Here is a 21,967-nt window from a genome sequence, read left to right on the forward strand (position 1 = left end):
ATGCCTCTGACAAATATTTGGATAAGATCAAGTGAGATGAAGTCTTTGGAAGAGTCTATTGGAAGAGCTGAATAGCTAATTGACTACAATATACCTCAAGATGCTGTGTGTATACTTTTGGATTAGGTGTACTTCCCATGGGAGTGCACACTGCAAATGCCTCCCTTCACTGGCAGGAACCTTCCAGACCTCTGCACGCAAAAAAAAAAAGGACTTTATGGTATATACATCAACTCTGATGTATGTACAAATTTTATCAAGCAGTTCCCAAAGTGCCTGAAAACTAAACAAAATTGCATTACTGAGACCACTAAACCCAGTGATCTACAAACAGTAATCTAAGGGGTTTCCTGGCAGTTCATAATCTCAGCTGATAACTGAGGAGTAACACCAGCAAATTGCTTTTCAAAGCAAACAGTTTCTATTATTCTTTATCTTCTGTTGGCATTCAGGAACCGAGTGATCACTCACCTTCGCAGAGGCTGTTCTGTCAGGTGTCAGAACGCAGCTATTTGGTTATGTTGCCTATGCAAATGCAATTGACGCTTGGGTTTCTTAGGCACCCAACACGTTAAGCTATACAACTGGACTAAAACACCAAAGTTCATTTTTCTTCACAAATTAACTTTTCAGTGTATCACCAGCCACTCGGATATTGGTAGCTTAAGACTTAGGTGGCACAGCACAAGCCTTCCTCATGGTTTGTCTCTCGGTGTTTTTGCTGGCTAATGTTGGTCTGTATTACAAGTCTGGGAAGTAGTTGTTTTTATGAACAAGAAAAACAGAATTTTAAATATTGGCGGATTCTTTTAATGAGAGTGCTTTAAATACCTCCCTCCCTTTGTCTTTTCAGCCCACCCATCGGTCTGACGGCACAGGGCTGGCTTGTTAGCTCTATCTTGTGCCAGCAGTGGGGTTCGTCCCTTCGGATTCGGGGGCCGGTACACGCCGAGGCAGCACACCCTGCAGCTTCCGTGGGCACCGGGGAGATGGGGCGCGCGCCCCCGAGCCTCACCGGCCCGGCCGCCCGGGGCCCTCTCGCGGGCCGCGGGGCCTGCAGGGTGGCACGTGCCGGTTTCACTGACCGCCGTGAGGCCCGGCTGCCCTGCGGCGTTCCCCTTTCCCCCGCCCCGTCCCAAACGCCAGCGCGAACGAGGCCCCACGGCCGCCAAGAAGGCCCTCCGCGGGGAGGGTCCTAAGGCGAGCCCGAGGCCGAGCCCAAGCCGCGGCCCGGCCCCGCCGGGAAGCCCGCACGGAAGCGCTGGGAGGGCCGGCGCGCAGCAACGAGCACCCCCACCCCCGCGTCACGCCGCGCCCGCGGCCCCGGTCACCCCCGCGCCTTCCCCGCCCCCGGGCACAGGTGGGGTCGGTGCCAGCGACGGCCGCCAGGGGGCGCGGCTCCGGCCCGAGACCCCGCCCACTCCTGAGGGGCGGGGCGGCCGCGCCCCGCCCCCGGGCCGTTCCCAGCCAGCCCTCCCTCCCCCGCCCCGCCCCGTCCCGTCCCTCAGGGCCACGTCATTCGCTCTCCGTGGCCGGAAGTGACGGCGGCTGCCTGGCGGCCAACCGGCGCCGTGCGTGTGGCGGGGTGAGAGGTGAAAGATCAGGCGGGGCGTAGGAAGATGGCCGCGCTGGCGGCGCTCGCCGGGCGGTGGGCGCGGACGCACTGAGAGGATGGCGGCGGCGCGGCGAGCGGCGCGCTGCGGCTGAGGCACCCCCCGCGGCTCCCCCGGCGGGCCCCGCGCCGCTGCCCCCTGCGCTCCTGTCGGTTGGCGGCGGCGCCGCCGCCCCGCGCCGCGCGCCCCCCATGAGCGGGGCGGGCGGGCTGGCGTGGCGCGCGCTGCACGCCCTGCTGCGCGCCCTGCTCTGCCTGCAGCGCGCGCTGCTGGCCTGCCTGCGCGGCCGCGCCGCCGCCGGGCCCCGCGCCTGGCTCTGGCGCCGCGCCGCCTCCGCCGCCGCCTCCTGCGCCCTCCTGGCGCCCGCCGCCGGGGCTTTCGCCTTCCGCAAGGCGGGCGCGGCGCGCCGGCGGCCCGGGGGCGCGGCGCAGCGGCGGCAGCGGTGGCGCTCGGACGGGCGAGCCCTGCAGAAGCTGCCGGTGCACATGGGGCTGGTGGTGACCGAGGAGGAGCCGAGCTACGCGGACATGGCCAGCCTGGTGGTGTGGTGCATGGCGGTGGGCATCTCCTATGTCAGCGTCTACGACCATAATGGTGAGCGGGAGTGCGGGGGAGGTCGTGCCGCGGAGGCGCCCCGGGGAAGCGCTGCCGGGGCCCGCGGCGCCGCCGGGCTGGGGCTGGGGCCGGGGGAGGGGCTCCCGCACCCGGGGTCTTCCCGAGCCGCGTGCCGGCCTCGCCGTCGGCAGCTCCTTTCCCGTCCCCTGGAGCCGCTTGGCCTCTGCGGAGCTCGTGGCCCTGGTAAGCCGGGGAATGCCCCGAGTGACCTCCTGCCCCAGCTCCTGGGTCAGGGTGACCTGATGCCGCCTGCTCACTGGAGGGGACAGGTGTGGTGGGGCCTTTCAGGAACCTTGTCCCTAGCCCTGGGCTGGCAGGAACCGCTGGCATCTGAAAGCTATGGCCGTGTAGGGTACAGGCTGTTAGTAGAGAAGTTAGAGCTTTAGCTTCAGAGCTTGTAAGAGCGGGTGTTGTGAGCCATGTCTGAATTTCCAGATGTAGATGAACGAGAGCAGTCATCTAATTTCATGTACTCCCTTTCATGTGAAGAGGCAGGATGGAAAGGTGGTTGGACATAAACATGTATGTCCTGTGTGCAGTCTGTATTGTAAAATTAAATTATCTGGCCTGCATGTGGCATAAGGACTATTGCTACTTGATGTTTGAATTAACCCCAAGCCAGTGCTTGTGAAAACTTTAGGTTTTTTTCATATCTACTATGTGACTCTATTCATTACTGGGTCTTGGGTGCAAGACTGAACTCTTGCTCTTGCAGGTAAGTTGATTCCACGTCACTGAGTATCTTAATGATAAGTTCAGGGTTTGGATTTAATGTTCTGTGGAATAATCATGGAACGGATCTGTCTTCCTCACAGCTGTCCTTTCCTGCTGAGGTGGTGAAGCCAGTCATATTCAAGATATTCTTAGGTGAAGCTTTCTGCCTAGCTGTTGAGGTGTGATCTCTAACTGAGACTAGATAAGCTATCAGCTCAGAAGGGCTAATAATGCATGAGATGGACTGTGTCTTGAATCTGTCCTCTCTGGAGGAGAAAGCTTCATGCTGGAGATCCCTGTGCTGTTGCTGTCAGTGGTGACACTTGCTTTGAGCTGCTTCTGATGGCTGTCTAGAGATGTCATGCAAATTAGATCAACTCTGTGGATTTATGCCAGGTTAGAAGTACAGTCTATAATAGTTTTCTAGTACTTTTTCAGGAAAAACTCAGCAGTACCTCCCACGTAAGTAGCTGATTGTCATCAAGTGTGCAAAAGCATTTGAGATGTGCAGGCCTTTCCCTGAACATAGGCATTTGTGAATATTTTGTTTTTCTAAACCGCTGCCGTTAAGAGTTCTGTTTCATGTCTGGTCCTTTATATGTGATAAAGGACTTAAATAGCTTGACTTTCACTAAATTCTCTAAGATCTTTTTAAGAAACTGGGCTTAATGCCAGTCATGCAGTTTAAACTGGCCATCTGTTCTGGGCTGTTGTGGAACTTGGTTATGTTGTGTTTCAGTGGGAGAGTATTTCCTCATTTGAAACTCAAGGAATGGCGTAAAATATACGGATAACATCTCGAGGACAGAGAAAACAGTCAGCACCTTCTGAAAAGCCATTTACATGTTGATGTTTTCTTGTTGTCAACTTGGAAAGCATTCAACCATGTTAAATGCTGCAGAGCAAACATTAGTACCAAACGAGAGTGAGACTTTCCCTTGAAGCCTGAGGAGACACATTTTATTGTATGGGATCTCTAGATTTCTGTCAGACCTCAAATAAGTTATCTGCACTATTGCCTAATGTGTTCTGTATGTATGTTTAATTCCTTTTAGATCCCTGCATTGTGCTGCATAAATGGTGTCAATGAGAACTGAATTGAGGGACAGATACAGCTGAGTGTCATGTTTATTGGTGGTCTTAGTTTTTGGCTTGCTGGCTGTGCAACTGTTCAACACTGGGGAGGGAGGAGGCATCAGCCAATGCTTTGGTAGCCGCTGTCACTGAGATCCTGTCTGACAAGCAGGAGCCAGTTCTGTTGTAGTGTCTTGACACCTTCATTAGGCAGAAGCCACTTCTGCTTTTTCAGCACACGTGTTGAGATCCAGTCAGATCTAAGACTGACTTAAAACCTGTAAATAGAATGACCAGAAATGACAAGGTTATGTCCTTTGAAGAGTAGGGTGGCTTAATAAGCTTGCAGAGCAATTGTCGTTGTTGGCAGCTCAGGAAAAAAAAGTATCTTTGAGATTATTTGCTGCTGTTTCCATACATTGTAGCATTCGTGCTAAAGTTGCATGTTAAGAGGTTTTGTTAACACCTTTGACAACTGAAAATGTAGCCATGTTCTCATTGCTCTAATATCAAGACAATGTTCTTCAGTAGTTCGTTCTTCTGTTAGTTCCTTGATACCAGAGTATGCCGGTTTAATTGCCAGCTTGAATTCCAGTCTGTTGGAACATAATTGAAGAATGCAAGATGATGCAGAACAATTAAAATGTTTTAAATGGGTGGCTTTTGCCAAACTTTCAGAGTTGATGAGGATAGGCTGCCATTACACATGGATGTTCTTCACAGGTTTTCTGGGGTAGTAGCCACAACTGCTTTTTGCACAGCGTCTTGTCAGCTGAGCCTTTTAAACTGGTTTCAGAGAGTGAGCAAGTAGTCATTTGTATGGCTTGAGTATGTGCTTCTGGTAACAGCAGATACATTGCCTTTCTTTCGGTGATAAGCTCCTTATGGTGTCTGGATTGAGCATGCAGCATTTCCAGATAGAGTTGTTAAGTAGGATGTTACAGTTGTTGCTAAATCTGGTTCTTGGTAATAGTGATGTCTGGAACCCTTGATGGTAACACCAGTGTAGTGAGGATGAATAAAATTGGGTACAGCTTGCTTTTATCAGTAAGCAAAAGGTGAACCTTAACTACGCTATACACTTGTTTTAAGCTTCTCAGGTAATGAGACTTACTTTTGGCCTGCTGATCTGCTTCAGAGAGGTTTTGTGTTAATACAGTTATACCAACTATTGACTTATCAAAAATAAGTTGTCCCCACTGATGCTGGCTGTGGTGAAGAAGGAAATGCAATGACAAGTGCTCTGAATCTGTGTTAGATGTACTGAGGTATACTTTAGTTTAGTTCCTTTTTTTTTTTCCACTGCATATTTGTGGTATAGAGATTCTTCTCATTGCAACAGGAAACTGATTACAAGAGTGGTCTTCCCTGGTTACGTTTTCTGGAAGAAATACTGTGTCGGTTTCCTGCAGAAGGCTTACATTAAAAATGTGTCCTTAATTGCCCCTTTTGTAGGAGGAGAGGGAAGCATGAAGTACTTTCTTTAAAGAAGTGACAGATAAGCTGTTTATTTGTTTATAATAGTGAATTTTTGTATTTTTAACAAAATTACTAAATAGTAGGTTGTATCTATATTCTTTGGTGTCAAGCTAAGTAGCTGCATCCCTGCTGATGCTAGTGTGTTATAGCAGCTGCACCAGTAACTGTAAAGGGCAACTTGGCTGGAGCCGATTCCTGTGGGCAGTTACAGAACCCAGTATGCTACAAATGTATTGGGTAATACTTGTGGGATGTGATTAGGTACTTGGCTGTCTTCTCTGAATCCATGAAGTATGCCAGAAGCCTGGGGTAAAAAGGTCTTTGCAGAATGCAAGAGGATCATAATGTAAGTAACTGTCTTGTACTGTAATAAATATATGGTGCTATGAGTTGCAGTGCTCAAAACCGATCTTCACCCCTGCCCTAGCAGGCTTGGCGGCCTAAGGTGGCATGCTTTTACTGCATCTGGTGTGTAGGGGCCTCTTTCATTCTCTCAATGTTTATTAATAAGCAGCAGAACAAAGCCATAATAAACATAATGCTGCTGGCTGCACCTTGGTTATTAAATCCAGATTGACTAAAACGTAAGGGTTTTTATCAAGGATTTTATTTCTGTGGACTTCTGTATTGCCAGTCCTATTACTTGGTAGAAATCCAGCTATGCTGATCAAGACCTTATCTCTGAAGTAATAATGCAGCCTTCCCACAGTCAGAAGGCAGTGATTGTACAATTATATAGTAGCAGTTGGAAGTACCTTCTGGGGAGCAGAAGCCTTTGACCTGTGTCACATGCTTCAGCTTTCTTCTGTTAAAGTTACTTTGCCATTTGGGAGCTTGCTTGAGCATTACTTCTGTACGTCAGTGAAGCTCTCCTGAGATAGTTTGGGATGTGTCTAGAATGCCTTTTGGGAGCTTGCTGAATCTTGGCATTTGAGTAGATGCTTCAGGCTGAAGGTTTCTTAAAAGGCATAGTACGACTGTATTGAGAACTTGGGTTTCTTCATCCGGGGTTTAGCTGTCCAGTGAACTGCTTCTCACCAATTCTCCCTTAGAAATTCTTTGAAAGGATAGAGTATTGCAGTAATCAAAAGAAATTAAAAGCCTACATTCAGGGCTAACAAAATAGTCTCTTCCAAATTACTTGATAATTTTGAAGTTCTAGTCAATTCATGAAACTTTCTGGGCATTCAGTATGTTCGCTTCATTGGGGGAGATAATACAAAATCACAATTTTTGTATTTACCAGAACACTTTTGTGAAATATATGCCATGTGATACTGGTATAGGTCTTCACCCATGTTAAACTTTATTTTCAATGGTTTTATTTTGGTGTTTGGTTGGGAGGAGTCCGCAGACCACATTTATTAAAAGGACTAACGCTGATCTGCAGAAAGTAATCTACTTATAGGTATGGGTGGTATGAAAGCAGTATCCCTTCTCTTGATTGCTGATGAGCTCTTGTTCTCCTGGTACAGAACGTCCCTCCAAGAAGAAATGTGGGAGGAATGGTCACCCATGAGGTTTTAAGTTCTAACTTGTATTCTTAGTGCTAGCTTAAGTAGCTTCAATGGGGGTGAAGCTTAAGCGATCTCAGCCACTTTCAAAGTTGGATTGTATTTTTTCTAGGCTCTTGTATTCTAGCTTTCCATATCCTATAAGGTCCAGTGTAATGCCTGCTTTCCTCTGTTATCAGCCAGCATGATCCAACATGAGGATGTGGGCAGAAGTTGTTCATGTGTTAAGTTTCTTGCCCATTTGAAGTGGGTTATGATTTGATGTTTCTCAAACTGTTGATACTTTGATGCTTTAAACAGACTTGTTACCTTACGACTATTCCCTTGTTGGCACTGGAGGGGAGCTGAGAAAATACTGAAATGCTGTGGAAATGTATTCTCTCCTATGCTTAACTTTGGTTAAGGTGTTTCCTCGTAAGGAAGAGCCAACTCTTATTCTGTGTTTTACTGGGTTGTGCTGTATTATAATGCAGGGCAAGTGAGAATGTTGAACCTTGAGATGCTACCGAGGCATGAACAGGTGGTGGCTGTGGTAGTCTAGCTGGACAAACAGATGGTTGATGCCAGCTGTGTCAGTTGTTCCCTTCCCAGTTTGCACTTCCTGTCACTTTTGAGCCTTGCTTCTGCTGACCTCGTGGCCTATTAATTACAGAGGGATTTGTCAGTCTCTAACCCTAAAATGCTGCAACACCACAGTTGTCTGCGAAGGGGCATGGCTTGTAACTACTGCAAAACTGAGCAAAAGGCACATGCCCTGGAAAAGACCTCTGTAAGGAGGACTGCTGCAGAAAACTAACCCGCTTCTGGTTTGCCTCTGCTGTAAGGGGAACTAATGATCAATAGCAGGTTTGCAGCTTGTGTTGTAAAAATGACAATCGCCCCTGGAAACAGCTCACAAGTTCTCAGTTTCTGCTGGTGAGTTGTTGTTTTTTTGTTTTTTTTTTCAGAACTACTGAAGTTTGTACTCTCTTGCTTTGGGAATTATAGTGCTTAAATATGCATAATTCTTAAAACACTTCATTTACTGGAATATATGCATTTTTACTAGCCTGTAAGGACTCCAGAGTCGTAACTGAACAAAACTGTTTCTGCTTTTCAAAAAAAATGTTTCTAATGAGAAATAATAGTGACAATTTCATGATTGTGTTCCATATTAGAAATAGTAGTTGGGCTGAAATTCTCCCCACTTAACAGCAAACAGCTGTTCTATTGCTAGAATTTATTAGACCTCTTGTCAGGCATTAACTTTCTATAATGTTAAAATCATGTTATGGACTTGCTTTCAACTTGTGTAAGACTGAACAAAATGGGAATGTAGGATTAAATCAAGATTTAAGTCTTGCTGCCTAGGAACACTTGAATTCTGTCAGTGAGTTGATCTGCTCGTGCACTCTTGATTACTCTATCATATATACATTAGCAAAAGCATCTTCCAGAACTAACTTGGATGTATTTTATAAATTTTACGAAATGAACCTTGTAGGCAAATTTGTTTTTGAGATACATAAGGGAGTCTGTGTCTGAGCCACAACTATGCAAAATAATTTTTAAAGTCAAGTGTAAATTTGCTCCATGTATGTTGCTTCTGGCTGGACTTGCCATTGTATGCATTTGTAAGAAAAACTCTTGTCCACTGAGTGAGAGATGAAATGCTGAAGGAGTAAAGTTCCCCAAAGTTATTGGTTTTAAATGAAGATTTCAGTTTGGATGTTTTCTACCTTCTGATGTGCTTCAGGATCATCTCTGCAGGAAAACTGTAGGTGTGTCAAGGTTAGTGGATCAGTTGGAATTTAGGTGTGGAGGTCTTTCCAGGAAAGACTTATTACAATTGTACAGTGATAATACCACAATACAGTGATAACTACAATAGCTTCCAGTTTATGTAAAACTGCTGTTCAAAGAGCAACACAGGACCCAGGTTTGAACGAAGGAGGTGGGTGAAATATGTGAGGGGAGTGAAAGGGAAATGCTGGTGATACTTGGATAAATCTCAAGAACAAATCTAGCATGTCTTCAGTATCCACTGTATGTATTAAAGGACTCGGTCCAGCAAAGGTCCTTATCTGATGCTCTTTCTTATAGAGCAGTAAGCACCTTAGTCTATTCTCCTGCCTGTTATCCTCAATGCCTTAATTTACTTCAGAGCTGGAGTGTGGATTCTTAAATCTGTTCTTCCGACCTTTGATGGGAATAGGTAACAACTTTTCAAGAGAAAAGAATTGATGTCATTTGTGTTGGGTGGGGAAGAAGAGAGCAGCTGTCTGTTTCCAGATTGGGAGACCCTCCTAACTATGCCAACTCATTTTCTGATTATTGAACATCAGGTGTGTTTTTTCTCATCTTGAAAAGTGGACTGAAGTCAAGTGACTCTTAGAGGTGAGGTACATGCAACCTCGTATAGATCTTACTTGAAGATGGTGTGGGATTAGCAATGGCAATAGCTGCACTGATCTTAGGTGTAAGGAAGACAGTGCTAACTCTAGCACAGAACAGACTTACCCGAGCAGAGTTGTATCAGACAGTAAAGCAGCAGTCTCAATTTCTAATACGTATGAATATACACTAATAAGCAGGAGCACAAAGTGTAACAATTTAACATTAGACTTAGTGAAAATCTAACACTTTTTTTCTATCAAGGTTGCTGCCTTACTGAGGTTTACTTGTCAACATGTGATATCAGTTATAAGCATTGCAAACACTTGTGTAATGAAGCAAATTATTTTTTTGCAGGAAGTGTCCAGGATGGGAGGAAAATCAGATGCTTTACCACCTGTTAAAACATCTAATGAAACCTGTGTAAAAATACTAACTCACTAGGCCTAAAGGCTAGCATATTAAATGAGTTGTATCGCTTCATGTTGCAAACTAACTCCTGATATATTACGTACGGTCTTAACCCAATGCTTATACACTGACCACTGCTGATGTGGAAACTGCTGTTTGTAGCAGTTACTAATCTCAGAATTGCGTTGAGCTGTTGAATAGAGTTCAGTGTTTCTTGTTAGATTGTGTGGGCATTTTTGGACTGGTCAACAGAAGTGCTTGACATGGGATTTCAGACTGAAACCTGAGCTCTTAGTGCCAACCCCTGGATACAATGTGATAAAAGCATTATCAATTCCTAAGTAAATATGGCTAGCCACACTGTTGCATGGTAGATAATTAAGCTGAAACACTTAATTTTTACTGTGGCTTTTAATTATAAATAGTTGTGTCTCAAGAGCTAGGATTTATTTTAGAATGGGATCCTAAGTATATTTAGTTAGCAGTTTTTTGTAATCTGCTGCACTCAAAATATGTCTGCCATAAACAGGTAAGCATAAAAAGGCGTTGGAGGCTGCATTAATTCCTTGAAATATACAGCTTGTGAAATCCTGTTTTTAGGAAATCTATGACGTTGGCCATAGCGTAAGAGTGCAGTTACTGTGCCTGATACACTGATTTAGTATTGACTTGCACTGTTAGCCTGGGGCTTCAGTAGTAAGACAGTAAGTGGTAGCAGACTTAATCTGCAAACCTACAGCAGCGTGGGCATTAAAGAAACTTGATGGCTGTGTGCTGGTAGGGTATTGCTATCTCAAACTATTGCTAGCTTACTAAGGGCAGTAAGTCTTAAACTATCCCTCATGCAATTGCAGCTTGCTACTTAAACCAGCCTGGGTGAAAGAGGAACAAAAGCACATTAATTCTTTTTGCAAGGTCACTAAAGCTAGTCATATGCAGTAGCAGTTGTTTTGGATTCTTATCGTACTTGTGAACTCCGGTTTGAAACCAGTACTGACTACCTGATTCTCTTTTCTTCTTGCCTAGTGTCAGATTTGTTTTGTACTACCCTTTGTAGGAGTTGGCTGACATGCACCCTTTTTTAAAGGTATTTTCAAGAGGAATAATTCAAGATTGATGGATGAAATTTTGAAACAGCAGCAAGAACTCTTAGGACTAGATTGCTCAAAGTACACAGTGGAATTTGCGAATCAAGACAAAGCTGATCAAGGTAAGATGAATTGCGCAGAGGGATTGGTATGACTAAATAGCTGTATATAAATCATAACTCTGCTTTTCCTTAAACACAATCCTGTGTACCTTTCCCTTCATTAAGCAACTGATTATCATGCAACCTTCCTGGGATAATATTAAACTTCCATTGTGCTGCTTTGTTCCTAACTGATAATACAGTAATGCCCTCTTTCCCATAGTGATGATTACTGGGTAGTCTGATCTTTCCTTTACCCTGACTGTTGTACCATGACCCTTTTAATGCATCAGTGTAGCTCAACGCTATTGTTTCAGTGAAGTGAATTCTTTTGCTGAGAGAGTTGAAAAAGCACTGGAGTAAATGTAAGGGACCTGATGTCAAGTTAACACTTCTATCTTTCCAAACTTATACATCAGAGTGGGAAGGAAGAAGGGAAAGAGCAAAACTGCACATTGTCATGGCAATGTATAATGACACTGGGAAGGTAAAGGGTGTAAGTTAAAAAAAATAATACTCTGTGATAGTAGCTTTTGCATGTAGAAATGAGAAACAGGAATATGCTTCAAGGTTAATGTTCCTTATTCAATATTGTGTGCTGCAAGTATTCATTTATGTATGCTGAGTAACCAAATGCTAGAATTCTGTTCAAAATGTAGTAAGTCATAAGCATGTGCTTACTAAAGCAGGCCTTTGCCTTAGAGGGATAGATTGATACTTACAGCTCTCCTAACTGTGGCTTGTAATATTTAAATAGGTTTCATAATAAAACCCTTGTGTTTTAGGGCAATCATGCTACATAGTTTAAAGACTTAAGAAAAAACTACATTTCGCAAGCTGTAGTACATTTAGCTGCATTTAAGAGGCTGCTGGCTGCGTTTTGCTTCCTGTAAAAGGGACGATGGGATGGCAAGATCACTTGCACCAGTTTTCCAGCACAGAGTTCTATGTGTTTCAACATAAACTTACCTTATAAGCAACTTAGGCTAAGGTGCTAGCGTTTACATGGAAGCATCCAAGTTTCATGTTATTTCTCTTTATTCCTGTGAAGGTTGAAATAACAAACAGAAAATGGGGTAGACAGGCTGCTAATGTCATTAACTAGCATACTTAGCTGCACTTACCTGAATCAGGATCTTTACATCCAGACTAAATGAACTACTCAAAGACTGCTCAAGACTTGCTGACTGAAAAGGTACATTTAAGTCTCGGGAGCCTTTTGTGAAGGAAACTATGAAAAGCAGAGGTGTTTTCTGCTCTTTTTAGAATTTTTCACTCTTTCTTAGAAGGCTCCACAGTCAGATCAGATGCTCCATACTTTGAACCGAGCAACCTGATATCTGTCCATTTTATAATATTAAACTGCAAGTTTTAACTTTTGAGAAGCAAAATGACATGTCTTCTATTTATGAATACTGTTAGAGAGAGATCCTTTAACATGGGACATGTGACAAATTAAACAATATCAAGGAACAATTATTTTCATTGTGGTAGTTTTGGATAGACTGAGGGTTTTTGAGGTGTTCTTACGAGTCTTCTGACTGTATTCCGTGGTTCTTTACAGTCAAGTTATGCACTTTTAAGAAACACTATTTTGAAGTATCTGATTATAACAACCATAAGTTCTATATAAGTCTCGTATGGCCCCACACTAGTATTTAACCTAGTTACTTCAAGCTGGGTTTAGGACACTCTTGGTAGCCTTCAGCTTTCTTAAGTTTACCTGAGTTACCTAAGGGGTACCTTATCAGAACTGATGATAAAGCAAGTCATGTAGTGTGAGGAGACTCTTGCCTCACCATAGTGTAGACAGTAAGATTGTTGTGAAATGTCTTAAGTCAGCCATAGAGATTAATGGGTCAATTTCATTGCTATTACATCTGGTTCCTAGCTCTCTGTAGCAACCTTAAATCAATGTTGGAACTCTTGCATCAGTTTTGAAATGCTGCTGAAAGATTCTGGGATCATATTTGGGAAGAGCTCCAGCTTAATCAGTGTCACATGAGTGTCCACAGCAGCTGTTGAAACACCTTCCTCTTTTAGGGTAGGAATTAGATCTTTTTTCCCTTTCCCTGAACTGCAGATCTTTCTGCAGTAACGACTCCCCAGTTTACTGTTTAGGCCCTTTCCTCTCACTGCTTTGCCTGACAGTGTAAGAACAAATGCAAGTTTCCTGGAAGACTCCACATGTCAAGACTGACGTTAATTAAACCACTTTTCAGAAGACCTCTCAAAATAATTGCCTTAAATTTGTGTTTTAGTAATACAGCAAATCCAGAAGACTTGACTACTCCTGTAAGAGATGGATCAAGTGTATCCAGTTGTATAATACAGGAAGTAAACTACAAGTTCCTTTCAAATATATCCTGTGACTATCTAAAGCACATTCAAAACAACTATATTTCTGTTGCTTTTAAACTGTGTTTTGTACTTTCAGTTTTAAATTGCCAATCTACATTGAAGGTGCTGTCTCCAGAAGATGGAAAAGCAGACATAGTAAAAGCTGCTCAGAACTTTTGTCAGTTGGTAGCACAGCAGCAAAGAACATACACAGACCTGGATGTGAATGTGTTAGACAACTTATTAAGTAGTAAGTATGACATGGTCTGTGGGGAAGAGGGGAAAGAGTATCAGATTTGTAACAGTTTTGGTTTCTAGTATATTTATTGCTTAGAATGTATGCATCTTGATGCTTAGGCTATCGGGGTAAGTTATGACTTGCTTTCAGGCTTCTGCTAAGAATTTCTTACTGGTCTACTGTCTTTTGAACTTTTTTCTTTAAGCAGAAAAAGGAAACTTTAAGCTATATTGCAGAGTCTTAGCTTTTCAGAGTTTACAGCCTCTGTGGGATGTTGTGCAATGAGTTTTCTGAAAAAAAGTACTGCAGGGATCACTTGAAACTAGACTGTTATAACTTAGGTTAACTTGCAGGCTAGCATGCTGCAAACCCGGGTATGGGCAGAGTCTCTTCTGGATCTAGTTACAGCATTTAAAGCTGTTACTGCTGCCTAACTACTGCCCTGAGTGTAGATGGTAGTGTACTTTACGATCTTTTCCTGCTGTGTAACCCACACTAGCTTAGTTATCTTCATTACTGATTCATGCAGATTGCTAACTCTGCACTGAGGTGCATGGCTACGTGCAATAGCTATGAAAAGGGCAGGGCTGCCCTAATCTCACATCTGGGAGAAGTAGTTCAGAGCAAGCCTCCACTTCCCCAGTGGTGCTATAGAGCTGTAATAGTTGCTCAGCTTTCCTAGGTGGTTCATGCATGTTAATTGCAGCTTAATTAGCTTGGCAGGGTTCAGGTTTCAGATTGCACACTTCAGCTTGGATGTCTGCAGGCACACTATCTTAAGTGTGGCTTCTGTTAATTGGACTTCAGAGTGATTATTTTTTTTCTTTTAAAATTGGTGGTCGACTGAATTGCTCTGCAGACTGACTGCTGTTGCAGTTTGGACACTTCAATCTCCACTTCAAACTGAATTCTATCCCTGTTGTCAGCATGCGGTTTGATAGCTTCTCACTAACAGAATTATTAAACATATTGAATAAGGTATCTGAACAAGTAACGTAAGACATCTGTCCTGTTATACTACAAAGGCAGTTTAAGGAAGTGAATAATTGCTTCTTTAAAACAGTCACTCATTAAATGAAAAATGAAATTATACCCATGTATGTATATTGGCCAGTGATGTTTAACTGGAGTTTCTCAGACACTTATGATCTTCTGTCTGTGCATTTAAGTGTCTGGGTATGGTAAAAGTATTAGGTCCAGTCTTACATTGAATAGGATTCTTGTTCAAGTAATGCATGCTAGCTAAGCACAGAAAGAGAAATCTCCTAGACTTTGAAACTGTCAAAAGTGTAAACTTTGAAACAGGCTGCTTAATCTGTGTGGCTAATAACTAAGGATAGTATTTATAACTAGTCCTGCTTATTAATTGGCTTGGTTTTGATGTTTGGGCCAGTTGAAGATGATCTATTCTTTCATGGCTTATTTAGTAGCAGCTTATGAAACTACTTATTTTAGTTGTAAGCAAATTTAGTTTCTGTGCATCCTTAATGGAAAGATATTGAATGTAAACATCTGTGAGTTACTGATGTAAGATGAGAGTGAGTTCTGAAAAGCAGTACTTGAGTAGTTTTATTTTTAGGGTTTGCGTTCATGGTGACTGCCATAAGTTTCTCGTTCTTCATATTTTATTTAAATACCTGATAATGTAGGTTTTTAACTTTATGTTCATATTTAAGATGCAGTTATTGAAGTCTAATGTTGAAATGGTATGGTTCTAGCTTGTCATGTGGCGTTTCTGGTTCTTAATCCACTCATGCTCTAATTCTTACAGCTTGCATTTTCTTCAGTGTAAGAGTACTTTCTTATGAGCAATGCCTCAACTAACCAGCTTGTTTTCAGAAAAGTAGGATTAAAAAAAAAGCTGCATTATAATATTGTCTCTACTTGCTGTCCACCTTCCCAGTAAAGAACATGACTATCAATTAAGGCTGTTGAAGTTGCCCTAAAAAAATCTATGTGGAGAAGGGTAGTGCTATCAGCTCTAGAAATTCCTTCATATTCCCCTCTCAGAACTCCTGACGTAGAAGGGATGTTGCCAGTTTCCTGTCCCTTGAGTGTCCAAGCCTTTTGGCTTTTTTTTGTTTTTTTGAGTCAATTCCCAAATCCTTCTATCGTGTGCTAAACTTGGAGAGTGCTGTAACTCTAGCAGCTCTGAGGGAGCTTCCATGTGTGAAGTATCTGTAGTGTTGATAAATTTAGGTAGAGAAATGAATGCAGAGTGGAAAGCTGTGTTTAGAGTAGGCTGTTCTGACAGTAATACTACAGTGTACATTTTCATTTTCCTTCAGATAGGAACCAGAAGGAAGTATTAGCATTAACTGGGCTCTGAAGGTCTTTCCCTGTTTGAAAAGCCATTGCAGTGTTGAAGATCCTGCCGCTGAACTGGCCAGCTGAGGAGTACTCAGCTACTGAATCAGCTGATGAGTAAAGCTGTCCACTTCCTCCAGAGTCCCCACTTCTAAGTATTCACTGCTTCCCTGCAAAGCTCTTTCATACTAACATGCAAGCTTCTGAACGCATAAGTGGCTTTTGCTTTATAATTTTTTCTTAACTTTGGGATGAGATTTGGATGATGGCACAAAGCAGTCATGTAAATACTTCATCCTTCCTCAGAAATACACATGCTTGGGAACATAGCTTCTTTACCTCTGGTAAAAAGATTACTGTTCCGATGATTCAGTGAGGAGGGAGGTTATGAACTTTCTGAAGTCTCCAGCTTCTGTTTCAAAACCTGGGCAGAGTGAAATCTGATAGAACTTTAGTTTCCTGTTCTGTTATTCCCAAAGTTTAACTTCCTCTACAATTAAACTTAGACTTGTAAAAGGCTCTTAACTGGTTTGGGTGTGTTGGTTTTTTTAAAAACAAGTGAGAACTGAGAAATAACATATGAAGTTAGAACAAATGAGCAGTATTAAACTTTTATCTGTTAAAGGTGGGCATTATGCAGTGTAAGCGCTCTTGCTGTTAACTCATAGAATGAGTGGATAATGGAAGGGGTGACAAGAAATAGCATGCAATAATTATGACTAATTGCAGCACTATAGCACAGTAGGGTTATGGCTGCTGGAATGCTTTTCAGATGAGGTAGGTAGGTGCATGAAGAACACCGTACCTTCTTGGGTCCCTTTGGGGTACTGTACTGGTTTTCACATGTTACCCCAATCAACTTGCTAGAATTAGCAGGGAAAGCTGGACTAATACTGTTCTAAGCGTATTGCCTGTTTGTCAATTTTAGCCTGGTCTAGCTCAGGCATGGCAGAAGTTTATGGAAGGGAGACTGTGGTTTGGTCACTGATTTGTCTTCAACATTAGAAGATCAATAGGATGCTCTCATCAGCGCAATGACAGTGACTGGGGTTTTAAGGTATGGGGAGTAGAAGTGTGGGCACCTAGTGAAGTCTCCTTCAGTGTTACCTAGCCCTGCCCTGGGATGGGTCATGCTGTCTGCTTAGTAATGGGAGGGGGGAAAAAAAATGGCCCTGTCCTTCCTCACTCATCTAACTAGAAAGATTTCACCTGCAACAGCTTGTCTGAAACATTATAGTAAAAGTTGTTTTTAAAATTGTCTGTCTAGCTCCATACTGAGACAGGAGCAATTCATCTGACAGGATTTTTTTTTACAACTTGTTTTCCTAATGGTCTGCAATATCAAGTTCTTAAGTTGTTTGGATTTTTTTGGTGTTAATAGTCCTTTTACTCTACTTGACTACAACTCTGCGTAGTTAGGACTGCAGTAGGTAGGAGTCAGGGTACAGCATGTTCTATGCTACTAAAATAAAGTTTGCCAAGACAAAATTAGAACAAGTCAGGGTTAAGGTTTGCTGTTACTCAGAACAATGTAAGTGTTCCTATCACTTCCTTACCAAGTCTTTGAAAGTAACCTGACATAAAAATAACAGCCCGGATGGGCCTGCAGTGGGTACCTTAGCTTTTGCTTAGTTTGTCCTGTTCGGGTGGTGCAAGACCAGTCTGTCCTCTTGGGCTTTTAATTGTTAACTTGTCCTTAGGAGGTTCACTTCATTTAAAAAAAAAAAACAAAAACAAATGCATTTAAAGAAAAACAGATGCCTTATGGTTTAGAAATAAAACAAGTCTTCTGGTGAATTAAATAAAACCTAATTGAACTTGTTCTTACAGGTACAAATGGATTTCCTGATCCTGATTTAGTCTTGAAGTTTGGTCCTGTGGACAGCACATTAGGATTCCTTCCGTGGCACATCAGGCTGACAGAGATCATGTGAGTTGCGTATAAATACTGTGAAGTGGGTTGGAATAATAACTAACTGTTGTGGTTTAACCCCAGCTGGCAACTAAGTACCACACAGCTGCTTGATCACCCCTTTCCCCACCCACCCTGTTGTGGGGTGTGGAGGAGAATCAGGAAAAAAGTAAAACCTGTGAGTTAAGAACAGTTTAATTGAAATAAAATGTAATAACACTGTAATAATTGTAATGAAAAGGAAGACTACAAAAAGAGAGAGAAATAAAACCCAAGAAAGACAAGTGATGCACAATACAGTTGCTCACCACCTGCTTACCAATGCCCAGCCAGTCCCTGGCAGCAATGGGCCCCTCCTGGCCAATTCCCCTCAGTTTATATACTGAGCATGACATTCTGTGGTGTGGAATACCCTTTGGCTAGTTTGGGTCAGCTGTTCCCTCTCAGCTCCTTGTGCACTCCCTCAGTGGCAGAGCATGGGAAGCTGAAAAGGTCTTGAGTTAGAGTAAGCATTACTTAGCAGCAACTAAAACTTCTTTGTGTTAACATCATTCTCATACTAAATCAAAAAACACAGCACTGTACCAGCTACTAGTAAGAAAATCAATTCTATCCCAACCAAAACCAGGACAGTAGCTTAAGTCTTTGTGACTTTATGGAAAGAGGAGATCTGTCTAAACAAAGGTGCCTGGAGATCGATTTGAGAATATTTAAGAATTGTTAAATGAAACCTGTCAAGCATCCATTGTTGCAGCTTTAGCTATGGTTAGGCAACAGCAGGCTTTATTCTTCGGGCTTAAGGAACAACTTCTGTCACCATCTAGTCTCTGTGGTCCAATCCCAGTTCTGTCAGTGTTCCTTATGTGGGTTGAGTTGCTAACAGGTTTCTAACAGGGAAACTAAGAATATAAGGGAAATAAGATAATGCAAGATGATCATATCTCTGGATAACCTTCCAATTTTGAAAATAGCTGAACTGACTAGAGTTGCTGTATTTCTTAAATCTGAGAGCTTTTATAGGGCACTTAAATGTCTGGGCAAACTTGTGCTTCTGCAGCTCTCACTAATGTGAAGTGCCCGGTGTGCTCTAATGGGTAGGCTTTGTTTTAGAGGGTAACACGGTGCTAACAGCTAGTTCAGTTACTAGAGTCGAGTGATAAGTGTTGTTCTCAGCTTCACAAGGTTACTTAGACAACAGCTTGCTTTAGTGATATCCCTGACTGCCCGTACAAATGGTGCAGTGTTTATAAAAGCTTATTTTGACTCTTCTAACTTGCTTTCTCAGTTCTTTGCCTTCCCACCTGAACATCAGCTATGAAGACTTCTTCTCTGCCCTCCATCACTATGCAGCCTGTGAGCAGCGATGGGGAAAGTGACTTTTGGCTAAGCATGGAGTCAGGCTCTCTGTGGGAAGGAATTGATGTCTGTTTACAAGCACCTGTGACCCATAAGTCTGGTTCATAGTCCTTTCTTAATTTATCAACAGATTCAATAAAGTGTCTTACCTTTCTAGAGAGTCTGTGTGAATGCGTGAGAATCTATGGGGAGGGGAAAATTCACAATTATCTTCATGAAAACAAAGTTACTGTAAGCAAAACTGTTCAGAGCTGAATTACTCTTTTTCATGTCCAAGTGACCAAAAGAACATGCATGTCCAAGTGACCAAAAGAACATGCAAGAATTAAGTCTTGTGAAATGTACAGGACAACATAAATAAGAGTTCTGTGCCCTGAAGGTCCTTAAATCCAAGGAAGAACTTTCATGTCAGTTTGTTTCTTTTTAATTCTATCTATATGGTCAGGTATTCTGGGGCAGATCATCTGGTTTATCTTCAAATATATTTACTATATAATATGTGAATTTCAGAGGGGACCATTTTGTTAACTGAGAATAGAGACTGCTACTTGGCTGTGATGACTAAGCCAGCAGTAGGTAGCAAGTTCTAGAAATACTGAGAAGATTCCATAAAAAGGAATGGCAGCTTCTATGGTAAGTGGATTAGGCATTCTGTGTAGCACTACCCATTTTCTCTCTCTCTTTCCCCCCCACCTTCCCTCTCCCCACCCCCCCCCCCCCTTGAAGAGGTCAAATCATAGTATTGCTACAGCCCTGAATGAATTTTTTTTTAGCATCAGGTTAGTTTTTCCATAGGGACTAAGCACAAACAGTACTATGTATTGTTTGTATACCTATCTTCCCCATAAAATTCTCACTTAATGTGACAAGCTGGCCGAGGCTCTGGCATCACTTGCTGAAAAACCTGAAAACTGACTGTCCACTTCCATGGCTAATGTGACTTGCTTGTTGTGCTCGTGTACCCAGCAGGGAGTCTGGTTAAGCCTTTTGTTAGGTTTGTTCTGAGCTGTGTGTTGGAAGTTTGAATGGGAGTCTGCAGCAGACAAGAAGATGAAGCTGCACTACAGTATCTCAAAACTGAGATAACTAAATAGATACATTAGCTGAATGGTCTTCATTGTGGAATGCCCCGTTTGAGTTACATTCCTGTTGTTGGAAGTAATTTGAAATTGGAAGTCTTTATAGCAGCATTTGGACAAAGCAATATCTTTAGAGCTGTATTACTGGAGATGAGAATTAATATTGCGGCCTTCCGCCCTACAGGCTGTAGAACTGTTGGACACTTCATTCTGGAAGTGTTTCCTTATATTTTTTTCTTTCCCCTCTTCAAAATGAGTGTTGCTTTATATCTCCTTTGGGATAGACATGTCACTAGGAGGGAAAACAACTGCTTTTAAAAGGGAATTGCCAGATTTTAAATGAATGCTGCTTTGTGAAACAGTATATTTCAACTGTTGTAGCTTCATGTAGTGTTATAAAGCTGATTGTGTAAACTCTTGAGTATGACAAAAACCTGCAGCTAAGATCAGATTGCAGTTACAGGAAAGAGCTGTGGTCTACTTCATCTCATAAAAGAGAAGGGGATGTTTAATCAATTAACTAAGTTTTTGACATCAAATAACATCCTATATGAGCTGGAATGTTCAGAGCACAGTTGGCTGCCTTTTGCAGACTGGTCTCTGATGTTTACCAGTTACTGTGTGGCAGAGAAGATGAACAGTCATGCAGTGTTTCCTGGGTTCTGTCATTGCCATAGGAAAGCTTTCTTGCTGAATGTTAATTGTGGGGAGCCTGTTGGAGGCTACCTGGAGTACTGAAGTTTATCTGTAATATTAATTTTGTTTCTTTAAAATGTAAGGTTGTGTTTAAGTTACCATGTGTAAGTGTTACTGTGTCACTGAAGCAGTTCTGGTGCTGGCAGTAAAGATATAAAATGGGAAAAGCCTAGTTTAGTCCTCAAAAGTAATCTATTTTTTATATGTGTATCAAACTGCCAAAGAATACTTCTAATACCTGAGCTCCCCTCAATCCTCAAACTTCTGCCTATCTCAACTAAAAAGACTTGTTTTCTACTGGAGATGGGTCTCAAGGTCTAATATTTGTCTATAGAGGGATGCTTAATGAAACTAAAATATGATTAGTTCAGCCGCATTTGATTCAACTTAATCAAATCTCTTCTGATGGCTAGTTTAATTGTGAATGAAGTGTTCCTCCTGGAATTAATGTAGTTGAACTAATCCATGTTATCACTTAGTTGGGGTTATTTTACTGTCCCTGTGTGGGCAATCTTCAGTGAGCTGTGCCAAATGCACTGTGCATATCCACAACTTGATCTCTGAATGTATGTCATTGCAGTTAGCACCTCTCCCTGCCTTGTTCTGTGTGAAGGTCTGTGGTATAGCTGTGACATGCTGTATGGCTGTAGTCTCTGGGTACCTGTACATAATGTGTAAAACAAGTTTTTATGATTAGGGAATCAATTTATTGAACTTTATTATTGAAAGTTAAATCTGAATCTGTAAACCAAGAAATCAATAAAAGACTATAATCTTTCTACAGGCTATGGTGATACATGAACGCTTTCGCAGGTTTGACTGAGATGTAATCTTACTCATATTGCTACATCACTCTGGGAAAGCAGAGAACTTAAATGGCGTGCTCTTAAATTGCTTTCTGTGTTGTAAGAACTGGACAGATTGTCTACTACTTCCAACTTCATAGAAGCTAATGTGTGAGCTTTTATGGTAAAGCATTTACTATAAAAATATGATAATAATAATAATAATAATAAAAAAAACCACCAAAAAAACACAAGAGAAAGAAAACCAAGCC

General features: G+C 42.4%; 1 protein-coding gene across 1 annotated transcript; it reads left to right on the top strand.

Annotated features, from left to right (window-relative positions):
* Positions 1 to 1,585: 1,585 nt before the first annotated feature.
* NUS1 (NUS1 dehydrodolichyl diphosphate synthase subunit) lies at positions 1,586 to 21,687 on the top strand. Its single transcript, XM_037391716.1, has 5 exons — positions 1,586 to 2,207; positions 10,881 to 11,003; positions 13,420 to 13,572; positions 17,698 to 17,797; positions 19,065 to 21,687. Exons 1-5 carry the CDS (start codon positions 1,805 to 1,807, stop codon positions 19,153 to 19,155), a joined length of 870 nt encoding a protein of 289 aa, XP_037247613.1. The 5' UTR covers positions 1,586 to 1,804; the 3' UTR covers positions 19,156 to 21,687.
* The last annotated feature ends 280 nt before the right edge of the window (positions 21,688 to 21,967 follow it).

The sequence above is a fragment of the Falco rusticolus genome, chromosome 6 (genome assembly GCF_015220075.1).
Source record: "Falco rusticolus isolate bFalRus1 chromosome 6, bFalRus1.pri, whole genome shotgun sequence".
In the NCBI taxonomy this organism is placed as follows: domain Eukaryota; kingdom Metazoa; phylum Chordata; class Aves; order Falconiformes; family Falconidae; genus Falco; species Falco rusticolus.